The sequence below is a fragment of the Pseudophryne corroboree genome, chromosome 6 (assembly GCF_028390025.1).
Source record: "Pseudophryne corroboree isolate aPseCor3 chromosome 6, aPseCor3.hap2, whole genome shotgun sequence".
NCBI classification, from domain to species: Eukaryota; Metazoa; Chordata; class Amphibia; order Anura; family Myobatrachidae; genus Pseudophryne; species Pseudophryne corroboree.
Genome location: NC_086449.1, coordinates 402,153,899 through 402,175,124, shown reverse-complemented (window position 1 = coordinate 402,175,124; position 21,226 = coordinate 402,153,899). Strand labels below are relative to the sequence as shown.

At 49.6% G+C, this 21,226-nt stretch overlaps 1 protein-coding gene across 1 annotated transcript in view; it reads right to left on the bottom strand.

Annotated features, from left to right (window-relative positions):
* Positions 1–21,226, bottom strand: part of ECHDC3 (enoyl-CoA hydratase domain containing 3) — a 92,892-nt gene that overhangs the window by 59,748 nt on the left and 11,918 nt on the right. The window contains exon 2 of the mRNA XM_063926866.1: positions 7,148–7,269. Coding sequence (XP_063782936.1) covers positions 7,148–7,269 — 122 coding nt within the window. The remainder of the gene's footprint in view (positions 1–7,147; positions 7,270–21,226) is intronic.

Here is a 21,226-nt window from a genome sequence, read left to right as displayed (position 1 = left end):
GCCGCCTCATGTCCTCAACTGACTGTTTAAGGGAAGATAAACCATCACGTAATTCCACAAATAAAGGCATCCATTCTGGTGTCGACCCCCTGGGGGGTGACATCTGCATATTTGGCAATTGCTCCGCCTCCACACCAATATCGTCCTCATACATGTCGACACCACGTACCGACACACACCGCAAACTCACAGGGAATGCTCTAATGAAGACAGGACCCACTAGCCCTTTTGGGGAGACAGAGGGAGAGTCTGCCAGCACACACCACAAAGCGCTATATATACAAGGGATATCCTTATATTAAGTGCTCCCTTATAGCTGCTTTAATATATATATATATAGCCATTAATGTGCCCCCCCTCTCTGTTTTACCCTGTTTCTGTAGTGCAGTGCAGGGGAGAGACCTGGGAGCCGTTCTGACCAGCGGAGCTGTGACAGAAAATGGCGCCGTGTGCTGAGGAGATAGGCCCCGCCCCTTTTTCGGCGGGTTCTTCTCCCGCTATTTTTCCAGTCAGGCAGGGGTTAAATATCTCCATATAGCCCCTATGGGCTATATGTGAGGTATTTTTAGCCTTGTATAAGGTTTATATTTGCCTCTCAGAGCGCCCCCCCCCAGCGCTCTGCACCCTCAGTGACTGCCCAGTGAAGTGTGCTGAGAGGAAAATGGCGCACAGCTGCAGTGCTGTGCGCTACCTTATGAAGACTGAGGAGTCTTCAGCCGCCGGTTTCCGGACCTCTTCACGCTTCAGCATCTGCAAGGGGGTCGGCGGCGCGGCTCCGGGACCGGACTCCACGGCTGGGCCTGTGTTCGATCCCTCTGGAGCTAATGGTGTCCAGTAGCCAAGCAGCAAATCCACTCTGCATGCAGGTGAGTTTACTACTTTCCCCCTAAGTCCCACGTTGCAGTGATCCTGTTGCCAGCAGGACTCACTGTAAAGAAAAAAACCTAAACTAAACTTTCTCTAAGCAGCTCTTTAGGAGAGCCACCTAGATTGCACCCTTCTCGTTCGGGCACAAAATCTAACTGGAGTCTGGAGGAGGGTCATAGGGGGAGGAGCCAGTGCACACCACCTGACCTAGTAAAGCTTTACTTTTTTGTGCCCTGTCTCCTGCGGAGCCGCTATTCCCCATGGTCCTTTCAGGAACCCCAGCATCCACTTAGGACGATAGAGAAATAAAGCTTTAGGATTAGGTGGTGTGTACTGGCTCCTCCCCCTATGACCCTCCTCCAAGCCTCAGTTAGGATACTGTGCCCGGACGAGCGTACACAATAAGGAAGGATATTGAATCCCGGGTAAGACTCATACCAGCCACACCAATCACACCGTATAACTTGTGATCTGAACCCAGTTAACAGTATGACAAACGTAGGAGCCTCTGAACAGACGGCTCACAACAATAACAACCCGAATTTGTTTGTAACAATAACTATGTACAAGTATTGCAGACAATCCGCACTTGGGATGGGCGCCCAGCATCCACTACGGACTACGAGAAATAGAATTATCGGTAAGTAAATTCTTATTTTCTCTAACGTCCTAAGTGGATGCTGGGGACTCCGTCAGGACCATGGGGATTATACCAAAGCTCCCAAACGGGCGGGAGAGTGCGGATGACTCTGCAGCACCGAATGAGAGAACTCAAGGTCCTCCTCAGCCAAGGTATCAAATTTGTAGAATTTTGCAAACGTGTTTGCCCCTGACCAAGTAGCAGCTCGGCAGAGTTGTAATGCCGAGACCCCCCGGGCAGCCGCCCAGGATGAGCCCACTTTCCTTGTGGAATGGGCCTTGACAGATTTAGGTTGTGGCAAGCCTGCCACAGAATGTGCAAGTTGAATTGTGCTACAAATCCAACGAGCAATCGTCTGCTTAGAAGCAGGAGCACCCATCTTGTTGGGTGCATACAATATAAACAGTGAGTCAGATTTTCTGACTCCCGCCGTTCTTGAAATATATATTTTCAATGCCCGGACCACGTCCAACAACTTGGAATCCTCCAAATCGTTAGTAGCCGCAGGCACCACAATAGGCTGGTTCAGGTGAAACGCTGACACCACCTTAGGCAGAAAATGAGGACGCGTCCGCAGTTCTGCCCTGTCCGTATGGAAAATCAGATATGGGCTCTTATATGATAAAGCCGCCAATTCTGATACTCTCCTGGCTGAAGCCAGGGCCAGTAGCATGGTTACTTTCCATGTAAGATACTTCAACTCCACCGATTTGAGCGGCTCAAATCAATGGGATTTGAGAAAATCCAAGACTACATTAAGATCCCACGGTGCCACTGGGGGCACAACCGGGGGCTGTATATGTAGTACTCCTTTTACAAAAGTCTGGACTTCAGGAACTGAAGCCAATTCTTTCTGGAAGAAAATCGACAGGGCCGAAATTTGAACCTTAATGGACCCCAATTTGAGGCCCATAGACAATCCTGTTTGCAGGAAATGTAGGAATCGACCCAGTTGAAATTCCTCCGTGGGGGCCTTCCTGGCCTCACACCACGCAACATATTTTCTCCAAATGCGGTGATAATGTTGTGCAGTCACCTCCTTCCTGGCTTTTACCAGTGTAGGAATGACCTCTTCCGGAATGCCTTTTTCCCTTAGAATTCGGCGTTCAACCGCCATGCCGTCAAACGCAGCCGCGGTAAGTCTTGGAATAGACACGGTCCCTGCTGAAGCAGGTCCCGTCTTAGAGGTAGAGGCCACGGATCCTCCGTGAGCATCTCTTGAAGTTCCGGGTACCAAGTTCTTCTTGGCCAATCCGGAGCCACTAGTATCGTTCTTACTCCCTTTTGCCGTATAATTCTCAGTACTTTTGGTATGAGAGGCAGAGGAGGGAACACATACACTGACTGGAACACCCACGGTGTTACCAGACCGTCCACAGCTATTGCCTGAGGGTCTCTTGACCTGGCGCAATACCTGTCCAGTTTTTTGTTGAGGCGGGACGCCATCATATCCACCATTGGTTTTTCCCAACGGTTCACAATCATGTGGAAGACTTCTGGATGAAGTCCCCACTCTCCCGGGTGTAGATCGTGTCTGCTGAGGAAGTCTGCTTCCCAGTTGTCCACTCCCGGAATGAATACTGCTGACAGTGCTATCACATGATCTTCCGCCCAGCGAAGAATCCTTGCAGCTTCTGCCATTGCTGTCCTGCTTCTTGTGCCGCCCTGTCTGTTTACGTGGGCGACTGCCGTGATGTTGTCCGACTGGATCAACACCGGCTGACCCTGAAGCAGGGGTTTTGCCAGACTTAGAGCATTGTAAATCGCTCTTAGCTCCAGTATATTTATGTGAAGAGACATCTCCAGGCTTGACCATACTCCCTGGAAGTTTCTTCCCTGTGTGACCGCTCCCCAGCCTCTCAGACTGGCATCCGTGGTCACCAGGACCCAGTCCTGTATGCCGAATCTGCGGCCCTCTAACAGATGAGCACTCTGCAACCACCACAGAAGAGACACCCTTGTCCGTGGCGATAAGGTTATCCGCTGATGCATCTGCAGATGTGATCCGGACCATTTGTCCAGCAGATCCCACTGAAAAGTTCGTGCGTGGAATCTGCCGAATGGAATCGCTTCGTAAGAAGCCACCATCTTTCCCAGGACTCTTGTGCATTGATGCACAGACACTTTCCCTGGTTTTAGGAGGTTCCTGACAAGTTCGGATAACTCCCTGGCTTTCTCCTTCGGAAGAAACACCTTTTTCTGAACCGTGTCCAGAATCATTCCCAGGAACAGCAGACGTGTCGTCGGGGTCAACTGGGATTTTGGAAAATTCAGAATCCACCCGTGTTGTTGCAGCACTAGTTGGGTTAGTGCTACTCCGTCCTCCAGCTGTTCTCTGGACCTTGCCCTTATCAGGAGATCGTCCAAGTAAGGGATAATTAATACGCCTCTTCTTCGCAGAAGAATCATCATTTCGGCCATTACCTTGGTAAAGACCCGAGGTGCCATGGACAATCCAAACGGCAGCGTCTGAAACTGATAATGACAGTTTTGCACCACGAACCTGAGGTACCCTTGATGTGAAGGGCAAATTGGGACATGCAGGTAAGCATCCTTTATGTCCAGGGACACCATAAAGTCCCCTTCTTCCAGATTCGCTATCACTGCTCTGAGTGACTCCATCTTGAACTTGAATTTTTGTATGTACAGGTTCAAAGATTTCAGATTTAGAATAGGTCTTACCGAGCCGTCCGGCTTCGGTACCACAAATAGCGTGGAGTAATACCCCTTTCCCTGTTGTAGGAGGGGTACCTTGACTATCACCTGCTGAGAAAACAGCTTGTGAATGGCTTCCAATACCGTCGCCCTGTCTGAGGGAGACGTTGGCAAAGCAGACTTTAGGAACCGGCGAGGGGGAGACTTCTCGAATTCCAACCTGTAACCCTGAGATACTACCTGCAGAATCCAGGGGTCCACCTGTGAGCAAGCCCACTGTGCGCTGAAATTCTTGAGTCGACCCCCCACCGCTCCTGAGTCCGCTTGTAAGGCCCCAGCGTCATGCTGAGGGCTTTGCAGAACCCTGGGAGGGCTTCTGTTCCTGGGCAGGGGCTGCTTGCTGCCCTCTCTTACCCCTTCCTCTGCCCCGAGGCAGATATGACTGTCCTTTTGTCCGCTTGTTCTTATAGGACCGAAAGGACTGCGGCTGAAAAGACGGTGTCTTTTTCTGTTGGGAGGGGGTCTGAGGTAAAAAGGTGGATTTTCCGGCAGTTGCCGTGGCCACCAGATCCGATAGACCGACGCCAAATAATTCCTCCCCTTTATACGGCAATACTTCCATATGTCGTTTGGAATCCGCATCACCTGACCACTGTCGCGTCCATAAACTCCTTCTGGCAGATATGCACATCGCATTTACTCTCGATGCCAGAGTGCAAATATCTCTCTGAGCATCTCGCATATAAAGGAAAGCATCCTTTAATTGCTCTATAGTCAATAAAATACTGTCCCTATCCAGGGTATCAATATTTTCAGTCAGGGAATTCAACCAGACGACCCCAGCACTGCACATCCAGGCTGAGGCGATGGCTGGTCGCAGTATAACACCAGTATGTGTGTATATACTTTTTAGGGTAGTTTCCAGTCTCCTATCAGCTGGATCCCTGAGGGCGGCCGTATCAGGAGACGGTAACGCCACTTGTTTTGATAAGCGTGTGAGCGCCTTATCCACCCTAGGGGGTGTTTCCCAGCGCGCCCTAACCTCTGGCGGGAAAGGGTATAATGCTAATAACTTTTTTGAAATTAGCACTTTTCTATCTGGGTTAACCCACGCTTCATCACATACATCATTTAATTCCTCTGATTCAGGAAAAACTACAGGTAGTTTTTTCACCCCCCACATAATACCCCTTTTTGTGGTACTTGCAGTATCAGAGATATGCAAAGCCTCCTTCATTGCCGTGATCATATAACGTGTGGCCCTACTTGAAAATACGTTTGTTTCATCACCGTCGACACTAGATTCAGTGTCTGTGTCTGGGTCTGTGTCGACCGACTGAGGTAAAGGGCGCTTTACAGCCCCTGACGGTGTCTGAGACGCCTGGGCAGGTACTAACTGGTTTGCCGGCCGTCTCATGTCGTCAACTGATTTTTGTAATGTGCTGACATTATCACGTAATTCCATAAACAAAGCCATCCATTCCGGTGTCGACTCCCTGGGGGGTGACATCACCATTATCGGCAATTGCTCTGCCTCCACACCAACATCGTCCTCATACATGTCGACACACACGTACCGACACACAGCAGACACACAGGGAATGCTCTTATCGAAGACAGGACCCCACTAGCCCTTTGGGGAGACAGAGGGAGAGTTTGCCAGCACACACCCAAGCGCTATAATATATATGGGAACAACCTTATATAAGTGTTGTTCCTTATAGCAGCTTAAATATATCAAAATATCGCCAAAAAATGCCCCCCCTCTCTGTTTTACCCTGTTTCTGTAGTGCAGTGCAGGGGAGAGTCCTGGGAGCCTTCCTCACAGCGGAGCTGAGCAGGAAAATGGCGCTGTGTGCTGAGGAGAATAAGCCCCGCCCCCTATTTCGGCGGGCTTTTCTCCCGGAGTTTTAGATATCTGGCATGGGTTAAATACATACATATAGCCTCAATGGCTATATGTGATGTATTCTTTTGCCATAAAGGTATTAAATATTGCTGCCCAGGGCGCCCCCAGCAGCGCCCTGCACCCTCCGTGACCGCTTGGTGTGAAGTGTGTGACAACAATGGCGCACAGCTGCAGTGCTGTGCGCTACCTTCATGAAGACTGAAGAGCCTTCTGCCGCCTGTTTCCGGACCTTCAATCTTCAGCATCTGTAAGGGGGGTCGGCGGCGCGGCTCCGGGACGAACCCCAGGGTGAGACCTGTGTTCCGACTCCCTCTGGAGCTAATGGTGTCCAGTAGCCTAAGAATCCAATCCATCCTGCACGCAGGTGAGTTGAAATTCTCTCCCCTAAGTCCCTCGATGCAGTGAGCCTGTTGCCAGCAGGACTCACTGAAAATAAAAAACCTAAAAACTTTTTCTAAGCAGCTCTTTAGGAGAGCCACCTAGATTGCACCCTGCTCGGACGGGCACAAAAACCTAACTGAGGCTTGGAGGAGGGTCATAGGGGGAGGAGCCAGTACACACCACCTAATCCTAAACTTTATTTTTGTGCCCTGTCTCCTGCGGAGCCGCTATTCCCCATGGTCCTGACGGAGTCCCCAGCATCCACTTAGGACGTTAGAGAAAGTAGAATAAGGGATAGGTTGTATAACACATGACTTGGGGGGAGAACTCAGTACTTATGTATGTTGGGGGTGATTCAGGTCCTGTAGCGCAAAGTACAGATTATTGGTACATAGCGCACGCTCAGAATGGGTCCTGTGCATGCGCAAACGGGTCCTCCAGTGACTGTCAGTCTGATGTCATTTCGTATGCGGGGAGGGGGTGACGACGGCATCCTGCAGCAGGAGGCATCTGCTTGTAACCAACGCCACCTGCTGCATCACCATTCAGCGCTATCACTGTGGCTTCCAAGGAAACTGCAGTGATAGCACCTCCAGCCGCATCTGAATCAGGCCAATTGTGCAGTTTGTTTTAGGTGAGCAGTACGTATCTAGGCAGAGTGTGGGAGTAAAGTTCAATTTGGGTGCAAAAAATACCTGCAATCACAATGACTCTCAAATTCACATCATGAACCTCATAAAGGATGTCTTTCTGAAGAGACTGTAGCATGGCAAGTGACAAAGCATTCCTTTGCTGTGGATTATTCAACGTTACTTTCCTGCACAGAAAATATAAGACTTTTAGTTTATATTCGCAGTTGAAAAAATAGATTTTACTTACCGGTAAATCTATTTCTCGTAGTCCGTAGTGGATGCTGGGGACTCCGTAAGGACCATGGGGAATAGACGGGCTCCGCAGGAGACATGGGCACTTTGAGAAAGAATTTGGATTCTGGTGTGCTCTGGCTCCTCCCTCTATGTCCCTCCTCCAGACCTCAGTTAAAGAAACTGTGCCCGGAAGAGCTGACAGTACAAGGAAAGGATTTTGGGAATCCAGGGTAAGACTCATACCAGCCACACCGTATAACTTGTGATAACTTTACCCAGTTAACAGTATGAAAAATAACAGAGCATCAGATAAACCCTGATGCAACCATAACATAACCCTTATTTAAGCAATAACTATATACAAGTATTGCAGAAGAAGTCCGCACTTGGGACGGGCGCCCAGCATCCACTACGGACTACGAGATATAGATTTACCGGTAAGTAAAATCTTATTTTCTCTAACGTCCTAGTGGATGCTGGGGACTCCGTAAGGACCATGGGGATTATACCAAAGCTCCCAAACAGGCGGGAGAGTGCGGATGACTCTGCAGCACCGATTGAGCAAACGATAGGTCCTCCTCAGCCAGGGTATCAAACTTGTAGAACTTTGCAAACGTATTTGAACCTGGCCAAGTAGCAGCTCAGCATAGCTGTAATGCCGAGACCCCTCGGTCAGCCGCCCAAGAATAGCCCACCTTCCTAGTGGAATGGGCTTTCACTGACTTTGGCTGCGGCAATCCAGCCACAGAATGAGCATGCTGGATCGTGTTACAAATCCAGCGAGCAATAGTCTGCTTTGAAGCAGGAGCACCAAGCTTGTTGGATGCATACAGGATAAACAGTGACTCCGTTTTCCTGACTCTAGCCGTTCTGGCTACATAAACTTTTAAAGCCCTGACTACATCTAGTAACTCGGAATCCTCCAAGTCACGAGTAGCCACAGGCACCACAATAGGTTGGTTCATATGAAAGGATGAGACCACTTTTGGCAGAAATTGTGGACATGTCCTCAATATCGCTCTATCCATATGGAAAACCAGATATGGGCTTTTATGAGACAAAGCCGCTAATGCTGACACGCGCTTAGCCGAAGCCAAGGCTAATAGCATGACCACCTTCCACGTGAGATATTTCAACTCCACTGTTTTAAGTGGTTCAAACCAGTGTGATTTCAGGAAACTCAACACCACGTTAAGATCCCAAGGTGCCACTGGAGGCACAAAAGGAGACTGAATATGCAGCACTCCTTTCACAAACGTCTGAACTTCTGGCAGAGAAGCCAACTCCTTTTGAAAGAAAATGGAAAGGGCCGAAATCTGGACATTAATTGAGCCTAACTTCAGGCCCAAATCCACTCCTGACTGAAGGAAGTGAAGGAAACGGCCCAGCTGAAACTCCTCTGTAGGAGCATTGCTGGCCTCACACCAAGAAACATATTTTCGCCATATCCGGTGATAATGTTTAGCTGTTACGTCCTTCCTAGCCTTTATCAGCGTAGGAATGACCTCCTCCGGAATACCCTTTTCTGCTAGGATCCGGCGTTCAACCGCCATGCCGTCAAACGCAGCCGCGGTAAGTCTTGGAAGAGACAGGGTCCCTGTTGCAACAGGTCCTGTCTTAGAGGAAGAGGCCACGGATCCTCTGTGAGCAATTCTTGCAGATCTGGATACCAAGTCCTTCGTGGCCAATCTGGAACAATGAGAATTGTTCTTACTCCTCTTTTTCTTATTATCCTCAGTACCTTGGGTATGAGAGGAAGAGGAGGAAATACATAGACCGACTGGAACACCCACGGTGTCACCAGGGCGTCTACAGCTACCGCCTGAGGGTCCCTTGACCTGGCGCAATAGCTCTGTAGCTTCTTGTTGAGGCGTGACGCCATCATGTCTATCTGTGGTAGTTCCCACCGACTTGTAATCTGTGTGAAGACTTCTTGATGAAGTCCCCACTCTCCCGGGTGGAGGTCGTGCCTGCTGAGGAAGTCTGCTTCCCAGTTGTCCACTCCCGGGATGAACACTGCTGACAGTGCGCTTACGTGATTCTCCGCCCAGCAAAGAATCCTGGTGGCTTCCGCCATCGCCACCCTGCTCCTTGTGCCGCCTTGGCGGTTTACATGAGCCACTGCGGTTTTGTTGTCTGACTGAATCAGAACCGGTTGGTCGCGAAGTAGGGACTCCGCTTGACGTAGGGCGTTGTATATGGCCCTTAGTTCCAGGATGTTGATGTGAAGGCAAGTCTCCTGACTTGACCACAGGCCTTGGAAATTTCTTCCCTGTGTGACTACCCCCCACCCCCGGAGGCTTGCATCCGTGGTCACCAGGACCCAGTCCTGAATGCCGAATCTGCGGCCCTCCAGAAGGTGAGGACTCTGCAGCCACCACAGGAGAGACACCCTGGCCCTGGGGGATAGGGTGATTAACCGATGCATCTGAAGATGTGATCCGGACCATTTGTCCAGTAGATCCCATTGAAAGGTCCTCGCATGGAACCTGCCGAAGGGAATGGCCTCGTATGATGCCACCATCTTTCCCAGGACTCGTGTGCAGTGATGCACCGACACCTTTTTTGGTTTTAATAGGTCTCTGACCATTGTCATAAGTTCCTGAGCCTTTTCCATCGGGAGATAAACCCTCTTCTGGTCTGTGTCCAGAATCATGCCCAGGAAGGGCAGACGAGTCGTAGGAATCAACTGCGACTTTGGAATATTCAGAATCCAGCCGTGCTCTCCTAACACTTCCAGAGAGCGTGCTACGCTGATCAGTAACTGCTCTCTTGACCTCGCTTTTATGAGGAGATCGTCCAAGTATGGGATAATTGTGACCCCTTGCTTCCGCAGGAGTACCATCATTTCTGCCATCACCTTGGTAAATATTCTCGGTGCCGTGGAGAGACCAAACTGCAACGTCTGAAATTGGTAATGACAATCCTGTACCACAAATCTGAGGTACGCCTGATGAGGTGGATAAATGGGGACATGAAGGTATGCATCCTTTATGTCCAGAGACACCATAAACTCCCCCTCTTCCAGGCTTGCAATGACCGCTCTGAGCGATTCCATCTTGAACTTGAACCTTTTCAGGTATATGTTCAGAGATTTTAAATTCAATATGGGTCTGACCGAACCGTCCAGTTTCGGTACCACAAACATGGTCGAATAATAACCCTTCCATTGTTGAAGGAGGGGAACCTTGACCACCACCTGCTGAAGATACAATTTGTGAATTGCAGCTAACACTATTTCCCTCTCTAATGGGGAAGCTGGCAGGGCCGATTTGAGGTATCGGTGAGGGGGCATCTCTTCGAATTCCAGCATGTATCCCTGAGACACAATCTCTATTGCCCAGGGATCCACCTGGGAGTAAACCCACTTGTGGCTGAAATTTCGGAGACGCGCCCCCACCGGGCCTAGCTCCGCCTGTGGAGCCCCAGCGTCATGCGGTGGATTTAGTGGAAGCCGGGGAGGACTTCTGTTCCTGGGAACTAGCTGTGTTGTGCAGCTTCTTTCCTCTGCCCCTGCCTCTGGCAAGAAAGGACGCACCTCGAACTTTCTTGCCTTTTTGTGATCGAAAGGACTGCATTTGGTAATACGGTGCTTTCTTAGGTTGTGAGGGAACATATGGCAAAAAATTTGACTTTCCAGCAGTAGCTGTGGAGACCAGGTCCGAGAGACCCTCCCCAAACAATTCCTCACCCTTGTAAGGTAAAACCTCCATGTGCCTTTTTGAGTCGGCATCGCCTGTCCATTGCCGAGTCCACAGGACCCTTCTGGCAGAAATCGACATTGCATTTATTCTAGAGCCCAGTAGGCTAATGTCTCTTTGAGCATCTCTCATATATAGGACAGCGTCTTTTATATGCCCCAGGGTCATTAATGTAGTATCCTTGTCTAAGGTATCAAGTTCCTCAGATAAGGTATCCGTCCATGCTGCTACAGCACTACACACCCAGGCCGACGCTATCGCTGGCCTGAGTAAGGTACCTGAATGTGTATAAATGGACTTCAGGGTACCCTCTTGCTTTCTATCCGCAGCATCTTTTAGGGTGGCCGTATCCTGTGACGGCAGGGCTACCCTCTTGGATAAGCGTGTTAGAGCTTTGTCCACCCTAGGGGAGGATTCCCAGCGTAACCTGTCCGTTGGCGGGAAGGGATACGCCATAAGCATCCTCTTGGAAATCTGCAGTTTTTTATCTGGAGATTCCCAAGCCTTTTCACATAACTCATTTAGCTCATGTGAAGGGGGAAAGGCGTACCGACACACCACACAGACAGGGGATGCTCTTTTTTTGAAGACAGTTCCCCCACAAGGCCCTTTGGAGAGACAGAGAGAGAGTATGCCAGCACACACCCCAGCGCCATATGTCCCAGGAATCACACAGTAACTTAGTGTTAACCCAGTAGCTGCTGTATATTATGTTTTTGCGCCTAATTTATGTGCCCCCCCTCTCTTTTTACCCTCTTCTACCGTGAATCTGCAGGGGAGAGCCTGGGGAGCTTCCTCTCAGCGGAGCTGTGGAGAGAAAATGGCGCTGGTGAGTGCTGAGGAAGAAGCCCCGACCCTCAGCGGCGGGCTTCTGTCCCGCGTTACACTATTATGGCGGGGGCTCATACATATATACAGTGCCCAACTGTATATATGTCTAACTTTTGCCAAGAGGTCCTAATTGCTGCCCAGGGCGCGCCCCCCCCCCCCCCCCCCCACGCGCCCTGCACCCTACAGTGACCGGAGTATGTGGGTGTAGTGTGGAAGCAATGGCGCACAGCTGCAGTGCTGTGCGCTACCTCAGTGAAGACTGGAGTCTTCTGCCGCCGATTTCGAAGTCTTCTTGCTTCTTTCACCCGGCTTCTGTCTTCTGGCTCTGCGAGGGGGACGGCGGCGCGGCTCCGGGATCGGACGACAAAGGGTGAGATCCTGTGTACGATCCCTCTGGAGCTAATGGTGTCCAGTAGCCTAGGAAGCAGGACCTATCTTCAGAGAGTAGGGCTGCTTCTCTCCCCTCAGTCCCACGATACAGGGAGCCTGTTGCCAGCAGATCTCCCTGAAAATAAAAACCCTAACAAAATACTTTCTTATAGCAAGCTCAGGAGAGCTCACTAAGTAGCACCCAGCTCGTCCGGGCACAGATTCAAACTGAGGTCTGGAGGAGGGACATAGAGGGAGGAGCCAGAGCACACCAGAATCCAAATTCTTTCTTAAAGTGCCCATTTCTCCTGCGGAGCCCGTCTATTCCCCATGGTCCTTACGGAGTCCCCAGCATCCACTAGGACGTTAGAGAAAAGAAGTATGTGCCTGTAAAATGCACACTATAAGGATTGATGTCACAAAAAATGTAATGGCATTATTATTTTATTGCATATCGTGTGCAGGTCTGGTAGCTCCACAAATATTCTGCCCCTCAAATCAGGATTTTATTTGACTGTTTTGTAATTGTACATTTTTAATTAATAGCGTAATTCACTTTACTTTGTGTTATCCAAAAATCAATACAATTTCAATTGCACAGTTTCTATTTAATAACTGTACAAGTCACTAGTATGTTTGCGACATTGTGATCTTTACCAGTCCCACATTGACATTCTTAATCAATATGGACCCGGCTGTATGAATTGATTCAGAAGAATACGTTGCAATTAATATTGATCATTTTAATTGTCAATATCAAGCATGCGCAGTTGAAATCCACACTACGTCTGGTTCTCTGAGAGGTTAAGAGAGCCTTTCAGAAGATACCAAGAAGTTCTTGTTGTCTTCTGATAGGCTTTCTCAGAGTTTCAGGACATCCCCAAACGAGATGTAGTCAGGATGCCAGTGGTCAGGTTCCAGACAGTCAGAATACCGGCGGTCACAATGACGATGGATCCCAATGGTGAGTATTAGGGTTAGGCACTACGGCAGAGGTTCTCAAACGCGGTCCTCAAGGAACCCCAACAGTCCAGGATTTAGGTTTATCCATGGCTCAGAATAGATGATTATATCAAATTGACTGAGGTGCTAATTAAGTCACCTGTGGTTAAGCATGGATAAACTTAAAACCTGGAGCGTTGGGGTGCCTTAAGGACCGCGTTTGAGAACCTCTGCACTAGGGGCAGGGTTAAACTTAGGCTGCAGGATGAGATGATTAAGGTTAAGCTGCCGAAAGGGACGGATATGGTTAGGCTGCGGGAGGAGATGGAAAGGGATAGATTACTCACTGGGATATGTCAGCATTATGATTCTGACTGCCGGCATTTCATACCCAACCCCCCCCCCCCCCCATCCCAAACAGATACAGGAATCAGGTGAGGAGGAAAAAGCAGCTAGGTGGCAGGTAAAGACTTATCCACAGTTGCAAATGAACCACCTGCTATATCGTCCAAAGCATATTGGGTGGAATATCGCATCTTATCATGTTAAGATATTGATGATTTTATAATATCAAAAACTGATACCAATCATTACTCTGAAAAGGGGACAAGTAGTGTTCAATTGCTTGTAAAGGGTAGGGCTTATAAAGGCCATACAGCAGAGCCACAATTTCCCATTCTGCTGACGCTGAACAGCAACATCAATGATTGACGATCTATCAGGGAATCAAAAAAATCCAGCATGTTAAAAATCCCTGACTTGCCGATACACCCATAGTTGTCGTGGACACCCATAGAGGTAGAAAAGCCTGTGGCGCCTGTATTCCGGCGGGTGGCATTTCACCACCTGTCAGCACGGCTGGATTATGGGAGGGGCAACAGGGGCGGTCATCCCGGGTCCCCCACACACTGCCCCAGACTTCCAAGTGCTACTCATATAAAACTGGAGTACAGCATTTACTGTAGCTGTCCCCAGTTTAATGCTCTTCGGCACCTCAGCTGTTTCCTAACAGCTGCGCCAAGAACATCAGTGAATAATGAAGAGCCGCCGAGCCAGTGTGTGCTCGCATACATCGCTGGGCAGTTTCTGTGGGCCGGGGGTCGAGTGTCTCCCGTGATTTCCGGTCAGCATACTGTGCCGGATCATGATGCCTCCCGCCCGCCCCTTCACAGCCACCTAAAGGACTGCTGCTAGGATGCAGGAAGCCTCACAAATCCACTGCACATCACGGAAAAACAACGCAGTGGCTCCCACAGGCCTGCAGGTAACTGCTCTCCAGGGCACCTGAGTGCAAGTTCTTCTGCCCAGTCTCTCATTCTGTCTCTCCCCATGCCTGTCTCTTTCCCCATACCCCCCCTCTCTGTCTCTCCATGCCCCTCTTTCCCCCCCAATGCCCCCCCTCCCCCTCCCATATATATGGAACCCCCCTAGTAAAAATATTATAAATATTTTATATATATATATATATATATATATATATATATATATATATATATATATATATATATATATATAATATTATAATAAGAATTTACTTACCGATAATTCTATTTCTCGTAGTCCGTAGTGGATGCTGGGAACTCCGTAAGGACCATGGGGAATAGCGGGCTCCGCAGGAGACTGGGCACAAAAGTAAAGCTTTAGGACTACCTGGTGTGCACTGGCTCCTCCCCCTATGACCCTCCTCCAAGCCTCAGTTAGGATACTGTGCCCGGACGAGCGTACACAATAAGGAAGGATTTTGAATCCACACCAATCACACCGTACAACCTGTGATCTGAACCCAGTTAACAGCATGATAACAGAGGAGCCTCTGAAAAGATGGCTCACAACAATAATAACCCGATTTTTGTAACAATAACTATGTACAAGTATTGCAGACAATCCGCACTTGGGATGGGCGCCCAGCATCCACTACGGACTACGAGAAATAGAATTATCGGTAAGTAAATTCTTATTTTCTCTGACGTCCTAGTGGATGCTGGGAACTCCGTAAGGACCATGGGGATTATACCAAAGCTCCCAAACGGGCGGGAGAGTGCGGATGACTCTGCAGCACCGAATGAGAGAACTCCAGGTCCTCCTCAGCCAGGGTATCAAATTTGTAGAATTTAGCAAACGTGTTTGCCCCTGACCAAGTAGCTGCTCGGCAAAGTTGTAAAGCCGAGACCCCTCGGGCAGCCGCCCAAGATGAGCCCACCTTCCTTGTGGAATGGGCTTTTACAGATTTTGGCTGTGGCAGGCCTGCCACAGAATGTGCAAGCTGAATTGTACTACAAATCCAACGAGCAATAGTCTGCTTAGAAGCAGGAGCACCCAGCTTGTTGGGTGCATACAGGATAAACAGCGAGTCAGATTTTCTGACTCCAGCCGTCCTGGAAACATATATTTTCAGGGCCCTGACTACGTCCAGCAACTTGGAGTCCTCCAAGTCCCTAGTAGCCGCAGGTACCACAATAGGCTGGTTCAAGTGAAACGCTGAAACCACCTTAGGGAGAAATTGAGGACGAGTCCTCAATTCTGCCCTGTCCGTATGAAAAATTAGGTAAGGGCTTTTATAGGATAAAGCCGCCAATTCTGAGACACGCCTGGCTGAAGCCAGGGCCAACAGCATTACCACTTTCCATGTGAGATATTTTAAGTCCACAGTGGTGAGTGGTTCAAACCAATGTGATTTTAGGAACCCCAAAACTACGTTGAGATCCCAAGGTGCCACTGGAGGCACAAAAGGAGGCTGTATATGCAGTACCCCCTTGACAAACGTCTGAACTTCAGGAACTGAAGCCAGTTCTTTCTGGAAGAAAATCGACAGGGCCGAAATTTGAACCTTAATGGACCCTAATTTTAGGCCCATAGACAGTCCTGTTTGCAGGAAATGCAGGAAACGACCCAGTTGAAATTCCTCTGTAGGGGCCTTCCTGGCCTCGCACCACGCAACATATTTACGCCAAATACGGTGATAATGCTGTACGGTTACATCCTTCCTGGCTTTGATCAGGGTAGGGATGACTTCATCCGGAATGCCTTTTTCCTTCAGGATCCGGCGTTCAACCGCCATGCCGTCAAACGCAGCCGCGGTAAGTCTTGGAACAGACAGGGTCCCTGCTGGAGCAGGTCCCTTCTTAGAGGTAGAGGCCACGGGTCCTCTGTGAGCATCTCTTGAAGTTCCGGGTACCAAGTCCTTCTTGGCCAATCCGGAGCCACGAGTATAGTCCTTACTCCTCTCCTTCTTATGATTCTCAGTACCTTGGGTATGAGAGGCAGAGGAGGGAACACATACACTGACTGGTACACCCACGGTGTTACCAGAGCGTCCACAGCTATTGCCTGAGGGTCCCTTGACCTGGCGCAATACCTGTCTAGTTTTTTGTTGAGGCGGGACGCCATCATGTCCACCTTTGGTTTTTCCCAACGGTTCACTTTACGTGGGTGACTGCCGTGATGTTGTCTGACTGGATCAGCACCGGCTGACCTTGAAGCAGAGGTCTTGCTAGGCTTAGAGCATTGTAGATGGCCCTTAGCTCCAGGATATTTATGTGAAGTGATGTCTCCAGGCTTGACCACAAGCCCTGGAAATTTCTTCCCTGTGTGACTGCTCCCCAGCCTCTCAGGCTGGCATCCGTGGTCACCAGGACCCAGTCCTGAATGCCGAATCTGCGGCCCTCTAGAAGATGAGCACTCTGCAACCACCACAGGAGAGACACCCTTGTCCTTGGTGACAAGATTATCCACTGATGCATCTGAAGATGCGACCCGGACCATTTGTCTAGCAGATCCCACTGGAAGGTTCTTGCGTGGAATCTGCCGAATGGGATTGCTTCGTAAGAAGCCACCATCTTTCCCAGGACCCTTGTGCATTGATGCACTGAGACTTGGCCTGGTTTTAGGAGATTTCTGACTAGTTCGGATAACTCCCTGGCTTTCTCCTCCGGGAGAAACACCTTTTTCTGGACTGTGTCCAGGATCATCCCTAGGAATAGAAGTCGTGTCGTCGGGATCAGCTGCGATTTTGGAATATTGAGAATCCAACCGTGCTGGCGCAGCACTATCTGAGATAGTGCTACTCCGACTTCCAACTGTTCCCTGGATCTTGCCCTTATCAGGAGATCGTCCAAGTAAGGGATAACTAAAACTCCCTTCCTTCGAAGGAGTATCATCATTTCGGCCATTACCTTGGTAAAGACCCGGGGTGCCGTGGACAATCCAAACGGCAGCGTCTGAAACTGATAGTGACAGTTCAGTACCACAAACCTGAGGTACCCTTGGTGAGAAGGGTAAATTGGGACATGTAGGTAAGCATCTTTGATGTCCAGAGACACCATATAGTCCCCTTCTTCCAGGTTTGCAATCACTGCTCTGAGTGACTCCATCTTGAATTTGAACCTTTGTATGTAAGTGTTCAAGGATTTTAGGTTTAAAATTGGTCTCACCGACCCGTCCGGCTTCGGTACCACAAATAGTGTGGAATAGTACCCCTTTCCCTGTTGTAGGAGGGGTACCTTGATTATCACCTGCTGGGAATATAGCTTGTGAATGGCTTCCAATACTGCCTCCCTGTCTGAGGGAGACGTCGGTAAAGCAGACTTTAGAAAACGGCGAGGGGGAGACGTCTCGAATTCCAATTTGTACCCCTGAGATACCACCTGAAGGATCCAGGGGTCCACTTGCGAGTGGGCCCACTGCGCACTGAACTTCTTGAGACGGGCCCCCACCGTGCCTGAGTCCGCTTGTAAAGCCCCAGCGTCATGCTGAGGACTTTGCGGAGGCGGGAGAGGGCTTTTGTTCCTGGGAACTGGCTGTTTGTTGCAGCCTTTTTCCTCTCCCTCTGCCACGGGGCAGAAATGAGGCGCCTTTTTCCCGCTTGCCCTTATGGGGCCGAAAGGACTGCGCCTGATAATAAGAATTTACTTACCGATAATTCTATTTCTCATAGTCCGTAGTGGATGCTGGGGACTCCGAAAGGACCATGGGGAATAGCGGCTCCGCAGGAGACTGGGCACAAAAGTAAAAAGCTTTAGGACTACCTGGTGTGCACTGGCTCCTCCCCCTATGACCCTCCTCCAAGCCTCAGTTAGGATACTGTGCCCGGACGAGCGTACACAATAAGGAAGGATTTTGAATCCCGGGTAAGACTCATACCAGCCACACCAATCACACCGTACAACTTGTGATCTGAACCCAGTTAACAGCATGATAACAGAAGGAGCCTCTGAAAAGATGGCTCACAACAACAATAACCCGATTTTTGTAACAATAACTATGTACAAGTAATGCAGACAATCCGCACTTGGGATGGGCGCCCAGCATCCACTACGGACTATGAGAAATAGAATTATCGGTAAGTAAATTCTTATTTTCTCTAACGTCCTAGTGGATGCTGGGGACTCCGAAAGGACCATGGGGATTATACCAAAGCTCCCAAACGGGCGGGAGAGTGCGGATGACTCTGCAGCACCGAATGAGAGAACTCCAGGTCCTCCTCAGCCAGGGTATCAAATTTGTAGAATTTAGCAAACGTGTTTGCCCCTGACCAAGTAGCTGCTCGGCAAAGTTGTAAAGCCGAGACCCCTCGGGCAGCCGCCCAAGATGAGCCCACTTTCCGTGTGGAATGGGCTTTTACAGATTTTGGCTGTGGCAGGCCTGCCACAGAATGTGCAAGCTGAATTGTACTACAAATCCAACGAGCAATCGTCTGCTTAGAAGCAGGAGCACCCAGCTTGTTGAGTGCATACAGGATAAACAGCGAGTCAGATTTTCTGACTCCAGCCGTCCTGGAAACATATTTTCAGGGCCCTGACTACGTCCAGCAACTTGGAATCCTCCAAGTCCCTAGTAGCCGCAGGCACCACAATAGGCTGGTTTAAGTGAAATGCTGAAACCACCTTAGGGAGAAATTGAGGACGAGTCCTCAATTCTGCCCTGTCCGTATGAAAAATTAGGTAAGGGCTTTTATAGGATAAAGCCGCCAATTCTGAGACACGCCTGGCTGAAGCCAGGGCTAACAGCATTACCACTTTCCATGTGAGATATTTTAAGTCCACAGTGGTGAGTGGTTCAAACCAATGTGATTTTAGGAATCCCAAAACTACATTGAGATCCCAAGGTGCCACTGGAGGCACAAAAGGAGGCTGTATATGCAGTACTCCCTTGACAAACGTCTGAACTTCAGGAACTGAAGCTAGTTCTTTTTGGAAGAATATTGACAGGGCCGAAATTTGAACCTTAATGGACCCTAATTTTAGGCCCATAGACAGTCCTGTTTGCAGGAAATGCAGGAATCGACCCAGTTGAAATTCCTCTGTAGGGGCCTTCCTGGCCTCGCACCACGCAACATATTTACGCCAAATATGGTGATAATGTTGTACGGTTACATCCTTCCTGGCTTTGATCAGGGTAGGGATGACTTCATCCGGAATGCCTTTTTCCTTCAGAATCCGGTGTTCAACCGCCATGCCGTCAAACGCAGCCGCGGTAAGTCTTGGAACAGACATGGTCCCTGCTGGAGCAGGTCCTTTCTTAGAGGTCTTCCGTGAGCATCTCTTGAATTTCCGGGTACCAAGTCCTTCTTGGCCAATCCGGAGCCACGAGTATAGTCTTTACTCCTCTCCTTCTTATGATTCTCAGTACCTTGGGTATGAGAGGCAGAGGAGGGAACACATACACTGACTGGTACACCCACGGTGTTACCAGAGCGTCCACAGCTATTGCCTGAGGGTCCCTTGACCTGGCGCAATATCTGTCCAGTTTTTTGTTGAGGCGGGACGCCATCATGTCCACCTTTGGTTTTTCCCAACGGTTCACAATCATGTGGAAGACTTCTGGGTGAAGTCCCCACTCCCCCGGGTGAAGATCGTGTCTGCTGAGGAAGTCTGCTTCCCAGTTGTCCACTCCCGGAATGAACACTGCTGACAGTGCTATCACATGATTTTCCGCCCAGCGAAGAATCCTTGCCACTTCCGTCATTGCCCTCCTGCTTCTTGTGCCGCCCTGTCTGTTTACGTGGGCGACTGCCGTGATGTTGTCCGACTGGATCAACACCGGCTGACCCTGAAGCAGAGGCCTTGCCTGACTTAGGGCATTGTAAATGGCCCTTAGTTCCAGGATATTTATGTGAAGTGACGTTTCCATGCTTGACCACAAGCCCTGGAAATTTCTTCCCTGTGTGACTGCTCCCCAGCCTCTCAGGCTGGCATCCGTGGTCACCAGGACCCAATCCTGAATGCAGAATCTGCGGCCCTCTAGGAGATGAGCACTCTGTAACCACCACACGAGAGACACCCTTGTCCTTGGGGACAGGGTTATCCGCTGATGCATTTGAAGATGCGATCCGGACCATTTGTCCAGCAGATCCCACTGAAAAGTTCTTGCGTGGAATCTGCCGAATGGAATCGCTTCGTAAGAAGCCACCATCTTTCCCAGGACCCTTGTGCATTGATGTACTGACACTTGGCCTGGTCTTAGGAGGTTCCTGACTAGGTCGGATAACTCCCTGGCTTTTTCTTCCGGGAGAAACAACTTTTTCTGTACTGTGTCCAGAATCATTCCTAGGAACAGCAGACGTGTCGTCGGAATCAGCTGCGATTTTGGAATATTTAGAATCCATCCGTGCTGTCGTAGTACTACTTGAGATAGTGCTACTCTGACCTCTAAATGTTCTCTGGACCTTGCCCTTATCAGGAGATCGTCCAAGTAAGGGATAATTAAGACGCCTTTTCTTCGAAGAAGAATCATCATTTCGGCCATTACCTTGGTAAAGACCCGGGGTGCCGTGGACAATCCAAACGGCAGCGTCTGAAACTGATAGTGACAGTTCTGTACCACAAACCTGAGGTACCCTTGGTGAGAAGGGCAAATTGGGACATGGAGGTAAGCATCCTTGATGTCCAGAGACACCATATAGTCCCCTTCTTCCAGGTTCGCTATCACTGCTCTGAGTGACTCCATCTTGAGCTTGAACCTTTTTATGTAAGTGTTCAAGGATTTCAGATTTAAAATGGGTCTCACCGAGCCGTCCGGCTTCGGTACCACAAACAGCGTGGAATAATACCCCTTTCCCTGTTGTAGG